Below are 18,188 nucleotides of genomic sequence, written 5' to 3' on the forward strand. Positions count from 1 at the left end.
CCCACTTGGTGCCAACAATTTGGCCACATTCTGTTATCAATTTCTCTTTTCTGATCACACTTCTCATGTGCAGGTTGGAAAAGCAAAATGCACCCTACCTGCTTTAGAATATTCTGCTCTCTCATCAGTTTTTGCCTCTCTCTGTTAGGTTTAGAAAACACCACTTCAAGCACATCTTGTCCAGAATTAGTTCCACCAGTGACAAAGTAAACCAAATCCTCCAGCAGCTTGGTAACAGATCTGCAGGAAAAGCCAAGAGGTGTTAAGACTAAGAACTTGTTAAAAGAACAACCTCAGTGTGGGCTTACATGGATTTCAAAATGCTAAGTGAAAAGAACATCAGTTGAAAGCTGACCCAGTTGCTGGAGAAAGCTCAGAGGTCTCTACAGGACTTCAAATTAGGAGCTGATGCTCCCTGCTGCTGCAGCCTTACCGTCCAAAAGCTGAAGCCCAGCAGCTGCAGGACAGTATCACCCCTTGAGGGCAATTACCTGCTCATTGAGTGCTCTAAATGGCCAGGGAAAAGAAATAGATAAATCAGGTGAGAATCTCTCCCAGGCTCAAATAGAGGCTATGGATTCACAGCCTGACACCAATTCTGGGCTCTTTTTGTGTGGCCAAGAACTTTTCCCAGTGCTTGGCAGAGGATTTGTGAGGAGTCAGCTGTTCAGCCTCCACACAGATGGATTATAAATTCCCACAGTCCATGTGCAAAGCCCATCAGGGAAGGTATGCTGTGGATTACTGCTCTGGGGTCACAACACCACTTCTCATGCTCTGGTTTCACAGAGCAGCAGGGAGAGCTGAGCAGAAGAGGCTTGAGAGCCTCCCCCATGGGCACAAACCCAGCAGGTTTCTTCTGGTTTTGTTATCTCACCAAGGAGGAAACAAAATCCTTTGTTCTGGAGGTACTGAATGTAGCTAAATCTCACAAAGAACCGGTTTCTGAGTCAAGGAAGCCACATGAGCTGAACCCAAGCCTTGCCTCCTTACCTTCTTTCATTCTGGGTTATGGTTCCCTTCTCCAGCTTGCCAGCAATGGAGCCCAGAACCTTACTTGCATCGTTGGCAAAATCCAAGTCCCGCACCTCTGCGGGGGAGACCGGCACGATAGCAAAGGCCTCTTTGTCCTCCTTCACTGGAGAGGTACCAATCTGAAACCCAGAGAGGCCTCAGCACTCAGCCAGCAGGCAGGAAACAAAGCAGCAATTCAGGTAACTCGGGGGTAACAGCACAGGAGATAAAGCTAAGCTCTGCTTGGGACAGCAGGAGGCTACTGAAGTCAAGCCCTGGGGCCAGCACCACGCTGTGCAAGCTCAAAGCTGCTCCTACAGCCAAAGAAACATCAGGGGGGCTGCAAAATGCTGCTGCCAACAGTGAGGGGGGGAAAAAAGTCCTCCTCGTGGTGACTGATAGGACAGCAGTAAATGGCCTCGAGTTGCACCAGGGGAGGTTTAGACTGGAGATGAGGAACAATTTCTTCTGCAAAAGGCTTGTCAGACCCTGGAGGAGGCTGCCAGGACAGTCCCCATCCATGGAAGGGCTGAAAAGCACTGCAGATGAGTGACAGGGTGAGAGATGAGTGACAGGGTGAGGGACAGGCTTTGGTGGCACCCTGGGTTAATGACTGGAGTGGATGATCTTTTGATCAGGCCTCTCCCAGCCAAAAGGATTCTGGGACTCTCTAACTGTCATCCAGCAGAAGCTGAACAGCACAGGTAGCAAACTCCCATGAAAACCTGGACTTCAGGGTGGAATGTCCACCGGGGTACTGCTGCTGTTGGGCAAACCCAGCTGGCTCAAGGGACTGGAGCTTCTGCTCACAGCACCATGTGTGAGAGAGAGCAATCAAAGGGCTAGGGAGGTTCTGCTCCTCCCCTACTCTGCCCTGGTGAGACCACACCTGGAATACTGTCTGCAGTTCTGGGCTCCCCAGTTCAAGAGAGACAGGGATCTGCTGGAGGGAGTCCCACACAGAGCTACAAGGATGATTAAGGCAGTGGAACATGTCTGCTGTGAAACAAGACTGAGAGCCCTGGGGTGGTCAGTCTGGAAATGGGAAGGCTGAGAGGGGATCTGATCAATGTCTATCAATATCTGAGGGGTGGGTGTCAAGAAAGAGGTGCCAGGTTCTTTGTGGGGGTGCCCAGTGATAGGACAAGGCGCAATGGGCACAAACTGGAACCCAGGAGGTTCCACCTCAACATGAGGAGAAACTTCTTTGTTGTGAGGGTGCTGGAGCCCTGGAGCAGGCTGCCCAGGGAGGTTGTGGAGTCTCCTTCTCTGGACACTCTCAAGACCCATCTGGATATGCTGCTGTGTGACCAGCCTCTGGTGACCCTGCTTGGACAGGGAGGCTGGACTCCATCTCTGGAGGTCCCTTCCAGCCCCTGCCAGTCTATGAAGTGCTCACACAGAGTAGCAGAACTTACTTTCAGCATCACAGGTTTCTCCTCCTCTTTATCAATAGGGATGTTGGTGCTGTGAACCCAGGTGTTGGTGCAAAGGTGTCTGAGTCTGACATAAGAGTTCCTGTAAGAAAGGAAAGTCACAGAGCATGAGGCACAGGAAACCTCCACATTGTTCAAACTGCAAGATGGTGACAGGAACAAGAGCAGGGGGGGAAAGTGTCACCTTAACCCATGCTGCAAGAGAGAAGAGCAATAAAAGGCTGCTTAGTTTCTTTCATCCTATAAATCCACCTCAGAAGTCTTCTTCAATAACACAATTGGTTCTGCTGTAGCACTGAACCTCACCACTGCTGTCTGGCATTCACTCAGCTGCTGCACAGTGTCTAACTGAGCCTTAAACCCCCACATCTCCACCTGCCACATGGACCTGAGCTGTCACCTTCCACCCTTAGCTTTGTGTGTTTCAGCCCACAGCTCCCTGATACTGTTTCATCCTTTTAGCAGTAAGGTGGTTTGGGCTCTTTGGTCACTCAGGGTCATGCAAGCATCAGAGACAGCAGAAGATCAGCATGGAACATTTTCCCTAGCAGAAGGGTCTGTGGGGACAGCAGTTCCCAGAGTGTTTTCTCAGGTACTTGTGGCAGTGACACTGCCTGGCATGTACCAAGTCTTTAACAGAACAATCAGCTGAGCATCTCCAGTGCTGGGGGCTGTTCTGAGCTCCTCTCTCTGAGAAGGACACTGAGGTGCTGGAGTGTGTCCAAAGAACAACCAAGCTGCTGAAGGGCCTTCAGCACAAGTCTCATGAGGAGCAGCTGAGGGAACTGGGCTTGTTTAGTCTGCACAAGAAGATGCTGAGGAGAGGCCTCATCACCCTCTGCAACTAACTCAAAGGAGGTTGGAGTCAGGAGGGTGCTGGTCTCTTCTCTTGTCCTGTCACTCCCTCTGTAGGAGGAGACCACCTCCAGTTGTGCCAAGAGAGGTTCAGGTTAGACATCAGGGAAAAAATTCACAGCAAGGGTTCTCAGGCACTGGCCCAGGCTGCCCAGGGAGGTGGTGGAGTCACCATGCCTGGAGGTGTTCAGGAAACCTGTGGATGTGGTGCAGAGGAACGTGGGTTAGTGGCAGTGACTGAGGGCTAAAAGAAAGTAGGAGACAAATGGAAAAAGCCAGTATCATCACAACCCCCCAAGCCCTGCAGCCCCAAGCAGACAGGGAGCTCCAGCAGGGGGCCTCAGCTGTACCTGGGGACGAGGCTGTCTCCTCCTCGCAGGGTGGTAGGGTCCAGCTCAAAGATGGAGGAGATATCATTCCCTTCAGGCACAGACACCAGGGAGTAAGCCATCTTCTCCTGAGGACTGTGCAAGCCTCTCCTGGAAGCATCCTGCTCAGGGTCCAGCTGTGGAAGAAGTGCCATCACACACAGTCAGGCCAAGCTCTCCAGCCCCACCTGCCCAGTAGGTGTGTCCTGTCCTTGGCAGGCATGACTGAAGCACCCCAAGCACCAGCTAAGACAAGTGGGCTTCAGGCCAGCAGCACAACTGCTGTGCAGCTGCTCTGGCCAACCCTTCCCTCGCTCTCCCTGGTGTTAGTAACTTGTGAGTATTTCTGGCCCACGAACCCACTGAACTCTACAGCACAGAAGTTATGTCTGGCAGACTCTGAATCCCCCAACCACTCACCTCCCTGGGAGCTATGGCTACTGTCAGATGGCCTTCATCTGCTAAGGTCCCCACCCCTGACACTGCTGCCTTTTGAGAGGCCCTCACCCTATTGCAGATCTCACTTCAAGAGAGTCACTCTGCCAGCTGCAGGTACCGGCACCAATGACCCTGCTGGAAACCAGCAGCTTCAGCAACAAGAAATGGGACTCACAGCCATCAACCACACATGGAACATCAACAAGTTGGATGCCTTGCTCATGCTACACACAGCTCATGATGTGCTCAAACACAATGATGTGCTACAAAGGTCATGGCAGCACAAGGAGCTTTCTTTCCGAGGTGCTAGGACACGACCAACCTCCTTTAGCAGTGACATGAACTGCAACAACCCCTGGACTTCCAGTGAGAAGGGCAAAAAGGTAGGAAAAACACTGATAATCTGGGAAAAAGGAACAACAACTTTCCCTCAACCCTTGCCAAGGGAACTCCCAGTTATCACTAGTCAATAAAGAAGTTGCTAACTGTCTGACACAACACAGGAGCCAGCTCCCCACATACCAACATGGAAATCCTAGCTGGCGTTTTCCAAGTGATCAAGCAACCAATTGCTCAGCTTCTCTGGGACCATGGCAGCAGTGGAAGTGGGGTGGGTTGAAGGAAGGCTCCCAAAGCAGCCAGCACTCAAGTGCCTGTCTTTCAAAGCCACCCTCAAGCACCCAGGGAAGGGATCTGCTGGTGCCGCTGCCTCACGAGAGCCTCTCCTCAGCACCTTTGCAGTCAATGAACTTGGCTGCAAAGCAGTGACATTTCCAGGCTGGTTTTGCACATGGGAACAGACAGTCAGCTGTGTGGAACAGAAATACACATTGGGAGCCTGCCTTCAAGAGGAGAAGCAGCTCTGCCCTCAACAGAGCCCATCTGGAGGCTCTGCACTGGGAGGAATGTGCTCACTTGGAATGAATTCCCTGCATTTCAGCTGTCTCCTTCAGCCCCACAGCAAGGCAGCTGCTCTCCAGTCACTGTTTGTGCATCAGGAGGCAACTGGGCAGGTACTGAAAGAGTGGCAAAGCTGGAAGTGAGTAGTGACTCAGAAAGGAGGAAATGGGGCAATTTAGGGAGAACTGAAACTTCAGCCCCAAGGGTTTTGTGTTGTTGCTGGCATCTCACCCATGCCTGTTTAAACCCCATTCTGGTAGAGCTCACTGAGATAAAAGACAACAACAAAACACAGAGCTGGACAAAGGGACCTGCAGACAGCTCCTGTTTGGATCAAGCTGGACTTGGGGTAGAGTCACAGACTGCACTGGGTTGGAAGGGACCCCAAAGGTCCTCTTGGCCAACCCTCCAAGGTCATCTTGGATAAAGCAGCCGACAGCATCCTGCCCCTAGAGCCTTAAAGGATGCAGTGATTTTGTCAGACCTGAGTTCTGGGCCTCTGATGCCACTCTTTATGGTCTGGTTTTGCCACCTAGTGGTAAAGAGACAGAACAGGGGAAAGCAGCACAACCCCGAAGCCAGTCCCTTCTCCTTCCCTCTGCACTTATCAGGAGCTGTCAGCCTATCACCAGGAGCTATCAGCATATCACCAGGAGCATGGCTGGCTACAGAAATGACCTCAACACTGACTAGCTTCCCACAAATGAAGCTAAGAATATAGTCCAATGTTGGATGTTCAGTCTGGAGATTAGGAAGAGATTCTTGAGAGTGAGGGTGGTGAGAGCCTGGCACAGGTTGCCCAGGGAGGTGGTGGAAGCCTCATCCCTGGAGGTTAAGGCCAGGCTGGATGTGGCTGTGAGCAACCTGATCCAGTGTGAGGTGTCCCTGGTGATCTTGAGGGTCCCTTGAACCCTTCCTAGATTCTATGACTCTAGGATGCCCCCAGTAAGTTTTGTTCATGTTCTTCAGTCCATTCCCTGAAGCCAAGCTGTCAGATCAGTGTTTGCTGCCAAAGACCATAGCAGGGTAGCAGCTCACTCTGGGGGCAAGGGTAAGCATTTTAAGAGCCAGGTTATAATGGCAAATCCTTTTAGGGGGGAAAAAAATCCTCCCTGCAGGATTCCCAAGCATCACAGGACACTCCTCTTTGCACAGGCAGAGGAGTAGCTCCTTTTCATATGGCTAAATGGAGCAAATCTTCCTTAATACAGGATAAATGACCAAAAGAGAAGCTGCAATAAGCCTGCAATCAAACCCCACTAAAAAGCAAACTATAATCCACACTGGAATGTGCTGCTCCAGTTTTATCTGTGCTCAGCTCCTGTGCTGCTTCCCTTTGACACCACAGAAGTGGCTGTTAATACAAAGCATCACCACACTCAGCCTTGGACACAACAGCATGGAATGACATCACCACAGAGCTGCTTTCACAGGAAAATCAGGAGAAGGGCACTGAAATCCTTCTCCCCCTGCCACTCTTGCTCTCTAGAGCCTTTATCCTGGCTTTCCTGTGACAAGCTAAAAGGAGAGGGAATTAATGTCTTACACAAGGAGGTCAGACAACTGACTGCCACAACACTACAAGAACATCCCAACAGGGACACTTGCCATCTGGTGTCACCTCCAGCAACCTGCTCTGCAGAGCTACTCAGAGTGCTTCAAGGAAGCAGAGGTTTAAGAAAGAGGAAGACAGAAAGAGAGATGCTACAAAGGGGAGAGGTGAGGGGGTCCAGGTAATGGATAGATTTGGTTCCAAGTGTGTTGCTCTTCTCTAAAGCCTAATCCAGTTCTCAGGATCCACTCCTCTGGGCAGGCCTTAAAAGCCTTCAGATGACTCTCAGTGTTTAGTGTCTCCACTAGCAACAAAGCCTCCACCACCTATGCACTGGCCAGGTAAATCCTGGGCCTGTGTCAAGCCCTCCTCACTCAGGGGCAAGATGATACTCTTGCCTATACTTACTGAGGATTGACACTCCAGCTCATCTTCCTCATAGTCAGGGTTTACCTGATGAAACAGAACCACAGGCAAGTCAAAACTCTAACAGAGCTGGAAGTGGGAAAAGCCTCAGCATGGGCTAAACTTGTTAAAAGAAATCACAAATACTCATTTCCTGTTAGAGCAGCACCAGGCTTGCAGGACAAACAGGCTGCAAACTGCTTCCCAACCACAGTGATTCTGGGAGGCCTAACTGGACATCTGCCTGTCCACCTCAACCTCTCTGCATGGTGGGAGATGACCTTCTTCAGGATCACCACTGAAGGAGCAGCAGGGGTAGAGAGTTACCAAGCTGCAGGGTGGATTTGTACAACCCCCAAGGGGACTTCCCAACTAGAAATCCCTGGCTTGGCAGGAGCCTTGCAGATCAAACACATGGAACAGGTGAGGAGCCTCCTCTGCTCTGGTTTTGCTTGATGCCAAGACCTTGGTTGGGTTTTGGCTGATTAGCAAGCCCAAGATTTACTGGAAAAGGGATTTGCAAGTGTGCATGTGACAAAATGCTGCTGCCTTCCCAATCTGCTTAGCAGAGCAACACAGAGTGGGACATTTCAGCTGGATTTTTCCTTCCCACTCTCAGGTCAGTGTGGGCTGAGCCAGCCCTTCAGCCCTGCTCTGGACTCTCATACCCAGGACAGCTTTTGCTCACACAGGTTTCTGTACTGGCATGATCTAGCCATGCTTTAAAGCAAACAGAAGGAGTTTTAATTAACAAGGGTTCAGCAGCATAACTCCCAGCATTAGGACCCTTAGACTTTGGGTTTTCACTTGGGAAAGAAACATCATGCCTTGAAGTCTTATTCCAGCAGGAGAACAGATGATCAGTGTGGAGACAGAAATAACTGTTTTGGGGTTGGACAGCTGAGTGCTACCTGCAGTTCTCACAACAGCTCTACAGTCCTGCTCAGAAATCAGGGATTCAAGGGAAACTAACAACAGTTGAATTCATTTCCCCCCTCAAAGGCTCTCAGCCTCTTACAGTTTGTCATTAAATTCACCTTGATTCTACTGCCCACGTGGCAGGATGCTACTTAGTGCCTGTTCTCTGCAGAAGAGTTATTGCCTCTAGAATTCACACACAGAGCAGTAAGCTCAAGGTAACCTCTGTGCTGGGACATTCTCTCAAGTCTCCTTGACCTTGTTCTCTGTCTTTACCCAGCTACTTCTGTACTGAGGACCCAAACACCCCTCCCCTCCCCTGGCTCTACCTTTAGGACAGGAAAGGAGAGAATTTCAGAAGGTGTCAAAAGGAAGAAAACACTGTGGAAGGTGAGGCTGAGCTCCTAAACAAACCTCAACACCTACCTCTGCTGCCAGGTAGTGTCCAGTGGCAAGGTGTTTGAACCTGAAGAGGCTGTTCCAGTAGCCAGCACCGCCACGGCACGGATCGTGCTGCACCACCTACGAGGCAAGAGAAACCCCAGTTACACCTCCCAGCCCCACACAGCAGCTACTGCACTCCTCCTGCAGGGAACAGGGAGCACAACAGGGAGCTCCAGGACAGATATGAACCACACACAGTGACAGTAAATACTTGGAGCTGCCTACAGCTAGCTCACCTCAGCCATGTACCAGCATTGGTTTTTTTCTGCTCTTTGTCCAGTGACAAAAGCTGTTTTGAAGTCACTGAGCATGGCTGGTGCTCCACTAGAGCCTGGTGAGTGATGGCAGGAAGGTTATGGTGCAGGTTGGACAAGAAGAAGCTAAAAGAGATGCTTTGGATGTGCTTATGGTGCTAGGGCTTGAAACAAACTGCCTGAAGAAATGCAACAAGTCCTTTACCTTCTTGGTACAGCTCATTTCTGACCTTCTGAACCAGGAGGGAACCTGAAGGGAATGTGGAGGGAGCCTGGAGACTGTTGGGTCTGGTGAGGAATAGCTGAGGGACCTGCTCAGCCTGGAGAAAAGGTGGGTGAGGGGAGCAACTTCAAATTCTCTGCAACTCCCTGAAAGGAGGTTGGACTCTTCTGAGAAACAAGGGACAGGACAAAAGGAAATAGCCTCAGGTTGCACCAGGGGAGGTGTAGGTTGAACAATTCCTTCCCCAAAAGCACTGTGAAGGCCTGGCCCAGGCTACCCAGGGCAGTGGGGGCATCTCCATGGCTGGAGGGGTCTCAGAGCTGTGGAGATGTGGTGCTGAGGGCCATGGTTTAGCAGTTGCCTGGCAGTGCTGGGCTAATGGTGGGACCTGATGAGCTGAGAGGTCTCTTCCAGCCAAAAGAATTGTGTGACTCTGATGTGCAGTTCACAAGGCAAATGTTTGAAATCCTAAGCCAATTCTAACAATACCAAGAGTCTGGGGATATTTTAAGCAGCCAGTGATGGCCAAGCTGTTAGTCACTCGACTTGAAAGCCAAGGGAAAAAGGACAGACAAGCAACGCACAGAGAGAGGCAAAAGGTTGCAGGCTCCTGTCGAACGAGGCTATGCATAATCACAGTATTCCACCCCAAAAATAGAGCCTTTGGTACACTCAGCAGGGCAGCTGGAATGATTAGCTGGTGTTAGAACTCTGGTGGCTGGTAAGAAAATGACTTCATGGATGTTTCTCTGTCCCTTTCCTCTGAATCATCGAGAGCTGGAATCGGAGAGGCCTCTGCTGCAGCGCTGAGGAGCAGAGCCCAGAAGGCAGAGTAAAAGGAATTTTGAGATCAAGCTTCTAACACCAGGGAAACTTGCAACTAAAACAAGCAGATCCAGACAGACTGTTGTCAAAACAGAAGCAGCACTTGTTCCTAAAAGCCACCCCCAGCCTGGGTCCCAGCTCTTACCTCCACTTCCCACAGGGCCTTGGAACTGGTGGCAGAGGTGGCCGACTGCCTCCCCGTGGTTCTGAGGAAGACGTGCTGCTTCTTCCTGTGCTCATCACACGTCAGAAACTTCTCCTGCTCTGCATGGAACAGCCTCACCACGTCCCCCTGCCAGAGCCCAGACACTCTGATCAGTACAGACATGAATGATCTCTTCCTCCACATCACAAGTGATGGGACAAGAGCAAGCCACCTCTAGCTGTCACCAGGGGAGGTTTAGTTTGGCTATGAGGAACGATTTCTTCCCCCAAAAGGTTTGTCAAGCCCTGGCCCAGGCTGCCCAGGGCAGTGGTGGAGTCCCCCCCATCCCTGGAGGGCTTTCAAAGCTGTGGAGATGTGATGCTGAGGGCCATGGTTCAGTGGTGAGCTGGCAGTGCTGCGGTAAGGGCTGGACTGCATCTTAAAGGCCTCTTCCAAGCAAAATGCTTCTATGATTCCATCACCAAGATCCAGCAGGGAACAAGATTGAGCAAGCTGAGCTTTCAGCCTTACCCCTTTGAGAATATCATCTTTGTTGTCACTCCATTTCATGAAGAGGACTATTTTCCAGCTTGTATTGCAATTCACAGAGTTGACCTAAAAGGAGAAGCAAAACCATCAGTCCCACTGCCAGCAACTGCTGCCTTACCTTGCAGACCACCTCCAGCAGAACACTGCAAGCCCTGTGGCACTACCCCAGAGATTTACTCCAGGACAAGTACAGAGCTGACTTGCTAGAAGTCACTTGCTACACATCACTGTGCCAGGACTTCTGCTCTGAGACATCACCTGGGGGACTGTGTCCACCTCTGGGGCCTCCAACACAAGAGAGTCATGGACCTGATGGAGCAGGTCCAGAAAAGGGCCACAGAGATGAGAGAGCTAGAGCACCTCTCCCATGAATCCAGGCTGAGAGAGTTGAGGATGTTCAGCCTGTAGAAGAGGAGACTCCAGGGAGACCTCAGAGCTGCATTTCAGTATCTGAAGGGGACCTGCAGGCAGGCTGGGGAGGGGCTGTTGGCACAGGACCAGGGGCAATGGTTTGAAACTGGAGCAGGGCACATTTAGGTTGGACATCAGGAGGAAGCTCTGCACAGTGAGAGTGGTAAAACACAAACAGGTTACCCCAGGATGTGGTTGAGGCCCCATCTCTGGAGACACTCAAGGTCAGACTCAATGTGGCCCTGGGCAGCCTGCTCTAGTTGGGTTTGTCCCTGCTGCCTGCAGGAGAATTGGACAAGAGGACCTTTGAGGCTCCCTTCCAACCCAATGCAATCTGTGACTCATGATTGTGAAGCAAAAACCTTAACTTCAGCCAGTCAAGCAAGCGATCAAACTCAAACCTCTGCTCTGCACCCAGAAGACCCAAGCCTGCTGGCTCTATTAAGCTGCTGATTAACAAGACAACCATTCCTAAACCCTGTGCCACACACAGTGAAAGGCAGCTGTCACTGAAGGGGTTGTCAAGCATTGGAACAGGCTGCCCAGGGCAGGGGTGGAGGTGCAGGTGCTTAAAAGCCCTGCTAGATGTGGTGCTTGGAGATAAGGTTTATTGCTGGACTTGGCAGAAGAGGGTTAATGGTTGGACTTGATGACCTTGAAGGTCTTTCCCAGCCTAAATGACTCTGATTCTACACCAGCTAATTAGCTGCTTTTAATACAGCAAGCCAAGCAGCTCATCTGAAACAGAGCCTTGCAGATCTCAGGGGTGGGCTTAGGTTGACAGTTGGCCTCCATGAGTTGAAAAGGTCTTCAAGTGAAACAAATCAATTCTGTAATCTTTCCCCAGCTGTGTCCTTCTGCCCTTACCTCATTGCACCCTGGATTATCAACAAGCTGGTGGCTGCTGGCATGGAGAGGCTGGCCAGCGTTGACAGGGTTCAGCACTACTTTGTCTCCAATGACAACCTGGAGGGAAATGAAGCATCAGACAAAGCTGCACCCTGAGACAGAGCTTGCTTGTCCCCCTTCTTAATGGGAGAGAGGAAATCACTTCCTTTGTAGTTTGGAGAGATGCCAGCCTGAGTATGAAAACCAGGATTCTGTTTGCTTCAGTTTAGCTCACTCAGTCATTCAAGAAGAGGCAAAGCTGGCAACCCCTGCATTCCCCCTCCCTGTAGGTGTTCAAGGCCAGGGTGGATGAGGCTTTGAGCAACCTGGGCTACTGGAAGGTGTCCCTGCCCATGGCAGGATTCAGAGCTAGATGATCTTCCAGGCCCCTTCCAACCCAAACCATCCTATGAGGCTATGAACTAACCTATCTGCTGCTGTCCCTGAAGCTGTTCCATGGCTTAGCATTTAACAAATAGCTCCTACAAGCTAAGGGCAGCCAAAAACCTTCCTCCTCCAAGCTGCACTTGTAAAACCAGATTCCAAGCTGGCAAGACAAGTGCAATTCATTAAGGACAGCAAAGGTCCTGTTCTTCCCCCCTTCCAGGACAAAAGTTTCAAACTACAAGCCAAGAAGACTTCTCTGTAGTGAAGAGAGCTACAAAGGGATTGAGAATTGGTGTGATTTAAGAGCACTTAGTGGCCACTAAGACTCTGCTTAGGCTCTACCTCCTGTGTGTCTGGAGAAGAGGAGCAGCCACATCAGAACCTACGGGGTGACTGAATCCTACTTGAGATCTGTGTCTAGGTGCCAAATACACGCCTGAACTACACCAGAGAGCACACTGAAGCTTATCACCTCCTGGTTTTGGGCAGAGAGCATACCCAGGTGACCCACATTTGGTAGAACAGAAAGAAGAGATTCAAATGGTCAAGCATTTAATTCAGAACCAATTATTTTCCAGCCTTCCCCTGAACAGGACTCTCTAACCTCATTATTACCCCATGCCACACAGATGATGAGGAATTTGGATCCCAAACTGCCAGCACTGAAAACCAAGGTGGCAATCATTTGTTGTTGGAGGAGCTGACCATCTTGGACTGGCTGGGAACTGTGAAGGGCCAGCACAATTAGGTGCCTTTTCCCCTCCAATGGGAAAGCATTCCACAACACAAGTTACCATAGCAATTCTGCCTCCCCCTCATGACAGCACAGGAGGGAAAAAAAAGAGGTTGTTCCTGCAGCATCATGCACTGGAAGATCTGTGCATTTCATTAATTGCAAGCCAGGCCTCCTGAAAGGAGCTTTGCCAAGCTGTGCACAAAGCAGCACAGGAAGATCTTCCCCTGGGCACTTACACTGTCTCCGATGGAACGCAGCTTGTAGAAGGGCTGGATGTAGAACCAGGAACCTTCATTTCCAGCTTCATCCAAGGTCACCCTCATAGCATTCTTCTCTAGTAGAGCTGGCAGCCTCTTATTTACTGTTAAGTATTTGTTACTTTTTAAGTGAAGCAGCTAGAATAAGAATTAGAGTTCAGTTCTAAGAATGCTCCTCCCCTCAATAAACAGCCAGCCTGCAGAAGATCACCACAGTGGCCCAAAGGAACTGAAACTGAAGCTGAATTGTGTCCTAAGGGATCAATCCAGGCACAATTTCCACTTCCACTTCTTTCAGTCTCTGTACAGCCCTGCAGCAGGAAGCACCTTCAGCTAACCCAACTGCCCCTTCCCCAGCTAAGCCCAAACTCTGTGAGATGCTCTCCTAGCTTCACAGCGGCCCAGCAGGAGAAGCTGTAAACTGCTGAAGTCTAAGTGGCCCTCCCTGGCAGGCAGGGGGTGGTGAGAAGTAAAGCTGCTCTTCTCTAGCTTTGCTCTGTCACTTCACAGAAACATGATTGCTTCTTTGAAGGCTCCCCTCCCCAAGCCCCATTTCCCACCCCTCCGCTGCATGCCGCCTGGCAAACCACACACCCCCAGCACCGGCAGGTCGCAGCCCAGCTCCCAACCTACCCAGTTCCCAACCTACCCAGCTCCCACCAACTGCTGCTGAGCTGCCAGTAAATTTAACAGGCAAGTGCTTTTGTGCAGAAAGCTGCTTTTTGATGCCTTTTGACTACCATAAATACTCACAGACCATATGGGAGGGATGGGAAAACATGGGCAAAACCTGATGACTGCTCTCAGTAGTGTTGATGTTTCTACTCCAACCCAAAATGGGCATCCTTTCTCTCTCTCCATTAAAAGCAGCCTTTCTTGCCTCAGAGATGCAGGCCAAGAGCACACTTGGAATCATACAATCATTTGGGTTGGAAGAGAGCTCTAAGATCAAGCCCATCCTTCAACCCAACACCACCATGGCCACTAAACCACATCCCAAAGTGACCTGCCCACGCTCTTCTTGAACACCTCCGGGGACAGGGACTCCACCTCCCTGGGCAGCCTGTTCCAATGCTTGGATCCAACCAAGGCAGGGCCTTCCCTGCTCTTGCCATTACTGTACCTTCCTTTTTTCTTGGGTTTGATGCATCCCCAGGGAGGTGGTGGAAACCCCATCCCTGGAGGTATTTCGGGGGGCAGAGATGTGGTGCAGAGGGACATGGTTTAACACCAGCCTTGGCAGAGTTAGAGAATGGTTGGACTTGATCTTAAAGGTCTCCCAACCAAAATGATTCTATGATTTTCCTTTCATTCCCTTGGACCCAGCAGATCCTTGGACTGGAGTTATTCATAAGCCTTGATCATCCTTCTGTGTCAGTTGACCCTTTGAGGTGTCAACAGGATTGTGAGAGACCACATCTGGCATTGTGCTGTGCCTGTGCCATCTTCCAGAGGGCCAACTCTCATGAAGGCTCTGAGAAGGAGTGCTGAAGCAGACAAAAAAACCCAGCACAAGGAACCCACAATGACAAAGTGACTCCAGCACAGCTCTTGCTTCACAGGAGTCAAGTGGCAGATTTAAGTGGTACATAGCTCCAAGGAGTCTGAAAGAAGAGATGGACAGAGGGAACAGGCTGCCCAGGGAGGCTGTGAATGCCCCCTCCCTGGAGGTGCTGAAGGCCAGGCTGGATGAGGCCTTGAGCAGCCTGGGCTGGTGGGAGGTGTCCCTGCCCAGGGCAGGAAGGTTGGAATTTGATCCTCTCCAAGGTCCCTTCCAATCCAAACCACTGTATGAGGACTCCACTTGGGGACACTGTCACACCCTGCAAAGCTACAGACTCCTGTCCATGAACTGCACCACTCCAGGTCACACTGAGCAGCAGGGGAGGGTGAGCAAAGCCCTGCTCAGCCTGGGGAGCTGTTCAGAGCCTACCTGGATGACATTGCCATACTGGATGACTGTTCCCAGCAGCTTTCTGTTTTCAGTTTCGTTTTGCTTCTTCTCCAGATCTGCTGCATGCTGAAATGAAAGGAGAACAACTCACTGCTGACTGCTTTAGAGCAAGAGAGGGGGTAAACACCTGAGGTTCTTCAGGAATATTTCAAAGAGCTGGAAAAACATCTGAAACAGCCTCTTTTTCTTACTGCAGCCTCCAGCAGCACAAGTCCTAAACAAGTGAAGAAGGGAATTGGGAAGCCAGACACACACACACTACTGCAGCAACCCATAATTTGGGTTAAATCTATCAGTTTGGAATACAATGAGAAGAAAAGCTCAAACCAGACAGAAGACAAGCCAGGAGAAGGCAACACCACACCTGTGGAGGGCTCTGAGGAACCCAATCTAGTGCAGGATGTCCCTGCTGACTCCAGGAGGTCAGACTAGGTGGCCTCTGAAGGCCCCTTCCCAGCCCAAAGCTCTTCCACAGCCTGTGTCTTCTCATGGTGCCATGCAGGGCTATTTAGCAGACATTTACAAATGGCCACTGCAGCTCCAAACGTGAGCTCCCAACTCCTCAGCACCACAGAGCTCAGACCTTGCAAGGGCAATGTGCTACACTACAGACACAGCTGGGCACTTCTGCACACACCACCAGGGCAATGGAAGGCCAGGACCTGGCAGCACTGAGCCCAGAGACTCCTTGTCCTATTCAATCACTTACATCTTAGTCTCCTAAGCTCAGTTCTAGAAGGGAGCTGTCTTGGCCTGGCTGCTTTTAAACCACTTCATTGGGCAAAGAAATTCTCTCTTGCTTTATATGAGAGAATGGCTTCAGCTGGCAGGGACCTTCACAAGGCTATCGAGAGTCCAACCCTCCTGCAGCCAGCAGGGACATCCCCAGCTAGAGCAGGCTGCCCAGAGCCCCAGACAACCTGACCTGGAAGAGTTCTAGGGATGGGACAGCTCCCACTTCTGTGAGCAACCTGAGACAGGGCCTCACCACCCTCAGTGTCAAAAATATCTCCCTGCTCTCCAGTTTGAATCCCTTCGAGTCCAAACCATCACTCCCTGTCCTGTCACCACAGGCCCTGCTCAGAACTCTGTCCCCAGCTTTCTGACTGTCCCCTTTAGGAACTCAAAGGCCACCAGAAGGTCTCTCTGGAGCTCTCTCTTCTCCAGGCTGAACACCCCCAAGTCCCTCAGCCTGGCCTCACAGCAGAGGGGTTCTATGAAAGACATTTGTTCCATGAAGAGGCACTACCTGTACTTGCTCTAACCACTGTATGGTGGTCAAGAGCAATTCAAACCCAGACTTTTCTGAAGGCCAAGCATCCATGGTCTGGTTCCCCAGGACTATAGTAGCTCCAGTTTTCTCCTAGAAGAGAACACAGTGGCCACATGTCCTGCCTGTAGTAGGATGAAGCAGCACTACCACAGGACAGCTTCAGTGCTGGGAAGGAAGAGCCAGCTGGACACTGTTAGGAAGTTTCAGCCCCTGCAGCTGACACAACAAGTGCTATTTTGGGAGGCTGTGCTAGGTGTGACAGCTGGCTCTTGCTCCAGGAGAACCTGCAACAGCTGCTCGAAGTCAGGAAGATCTTCCCTGCAGTGAGGGTGGCTGGAACACGTTGCCCAGGGAGGCTGTGGCTGTCCCCTCCCTGGAGGTGTTCAAGGCCAGGCTGGATGAGGCCTTGAGCAGCCTGGGCTGGTGGGAGGGGTCCCTGCCCATGGCTGGGGGTTGGAGCTGGCTGAGCTTTGAGGTTCCTTCCAACCCAACCCACTCTCTGAATGTGAGTATGTCCAAAACTCCAACACAGCATCCTTCTGTTACTGAAATGCAACCTTTTTCTCTGCTGGATTCTAAAACACTCTGTCCAAGGATGTCAGCAGGCCACTGGGGCTCACCTCAGCCACCAGGGGCAATCACAAGAGAGGACCTCTCTGCCTGCACTGGATTGGTTTATTATAAATAAAGGAAAGAACATTCTGTGACAACAATTCAGTCTTTGGATAGATTTCCAAAGCTCAACCCTAAGCTGCTCCTCACTCCAAGAGAGTGAATCCTTCTCTTCAGCCACTAGATGTCAGCTTCTCAACCCCCAGCGCTGCTTCTTGGTACCAAAGACAGACAAGTGTCCCAGATTTTTAAATCCCTTAAATGGCATTAACTTAAAATAACCTGACCTCAGCATTCAGCCCTCCACAGCAGACAATAAATTCCACCAGCAGACAAACAGAAGCCAAAAAAGGCAAGTGGTGCTGGACACATCCTGCATCACATGTTTGCTTACAAACTGTAGGCACTGATGAAGAAATTTCACCAAGGGTTAACAGCTGTGTGAGTGCTTCAGGGTACAGCCCCCTCCCCATTCCACAGCATGGAGCACACAGGATTTCAGTGCACTCCATGTGCCTGCAAATGGAAAAGATGAGACCTTTGGCAAAGGCTTGGAGGGATAATAGGGGTCCAGGGGGAGGTGCTCCTGCCCATGGCAGCGGGGTTGGACCTACACGATCTGGAAGGTCCCTTCTGACCCAAGCCAGTTTATAAAGCTATGAATGGACTGAAGCTAGAGGAGAGGAGACTGAGACTGGAGATTAGGGAGAAATTATCCCCAGTGAGGATGGGGAAACCCTGGGCAATGTGTGCCAGTGAAGCTGTGGATGTCCTCTCCCTGGAGGTGTTCAAGGCCAGGCTGGATGAGGCCTCGAGCAGCTGAACCTAGCTGAGAGGTGTCCCTGCTGATGGCAGGGGGTTGGAGAAGATGATCTCTGAGGTCCCTTCCAGCCTGAGCCATTGTATGTTTCTCCTAAGAAAGGCTGGACCAGATGATCCCTTCCCAAGTGCTGTTCCATGATTCCTATCCCAGGTCAACCTCTCATCACTTCAGGGGCAGGAGGAAACACAGCACCAAGGAGGGCCCTTTGTGCTCCAGCCAGGAGCAAAAATAGCTTCTTCCTTGCCAAATTAATACTCCCAGGTTATAAAAATTCCATTTTCTGGAGCAATCAGGGAGTCAAGCAGTCAGGCTTTGTGAAATGCAGGAGCAAGGCAGCCATATGGCAATCAGCAAATGACAACTCTCCTACAGGGCCACTCTGCATCGTGGGGCTACAATGAGCTTAATATAGGCTTAAAGCAACTAAAAATATTTAGGATTGTAATTCTGACATGAAGTACTCTAGCTCTGTAATTTTAACATAAACATGGAGTTTATTTAACTCTGCAGTCAACAGATGG

General features: G+C 50.8%; 1 protein-coding gene across 14 annotated transcripts in view; it reads right to left on the bottom strand.

Annotated features, from left to right (window-relative positions):
- ITPR1 (inositol 1,4,5-trisphosphate receptor type 1) overlaps positions 1 to 18,188 on the bottom strand; it is a 204,123-nt gene that overhangs the window by 127,698 nt on the left and 58,237 nt on the right. For 11 of the 14 annotated variants that reach the window (XM_068157768.1, XM_068157763.1, XM_068157764.1 and 8 more), the window contains exons 5-15: positions 14,939 to 15,025; positions 12,985 to 13,143; positions 11,605 to 11,703; positions 10,309 to 10,392; positions 9,778 to 9,924; positions 8,313 to 8,408; positions 6,972 to 7,016; positions 3,656 to 3,810; positions 2,433 to 2,532; positions 994 to 1,154; positions 99 to 240 (exon numbers count right to left, since the gene is read on the bottom strand). In XM_068157768.1, the coding sequence (XP_068013869.1) occupies positions 99 to 240; positions 994 to 1,154; positions 2,433 to 2,532; positions 3,656 to 3,810; positions 6,972 to 7,016; positions 8,313 to 8,408; positions 9,778 to 9,924; positions 10,309 to 10,392; positions 11,605 to 11,703; positions 12,985 to 13,143; positions 14,939 to 15,025 (1,275 nt within the window). The remainder of the gene's footprint in view (positions 1 to 98; positions 241 to 993; positions 1,155 to 2,432; positions 2,533 to 3,655; positions 3,811 to 6,971; positions 7,017 to 8,312; positions 8,409 to 9,777; positions 9,925 to 10,308; positions 10,393 to 11,604; positions 11,704 to 12,984; positions 13,144 to 14,938; positions 15,026 to 18,188) is intronic. The other 3 variants (XM_068157769.1, XM_068157772.1, XM_068157773.1) reach the window with 1 other exon arrangement.

This window comes from Melanerpes formicivorus, unplaced genomic scaffold (genome assembly GCF_026170545.1).
Source record: "Melanerpes formicivorus ecotype bairdi unplaced genomic scaffold, bMelFor1.0.p_v2 SCAF_38, whole genome shotgun sequence".
Classification (NCBI taxonomy): Eukaryota; Metazoa; Chordata; class Aves; order Piciformes; family Picidae; genus Melanerpes; species Melanerpes formicivorus.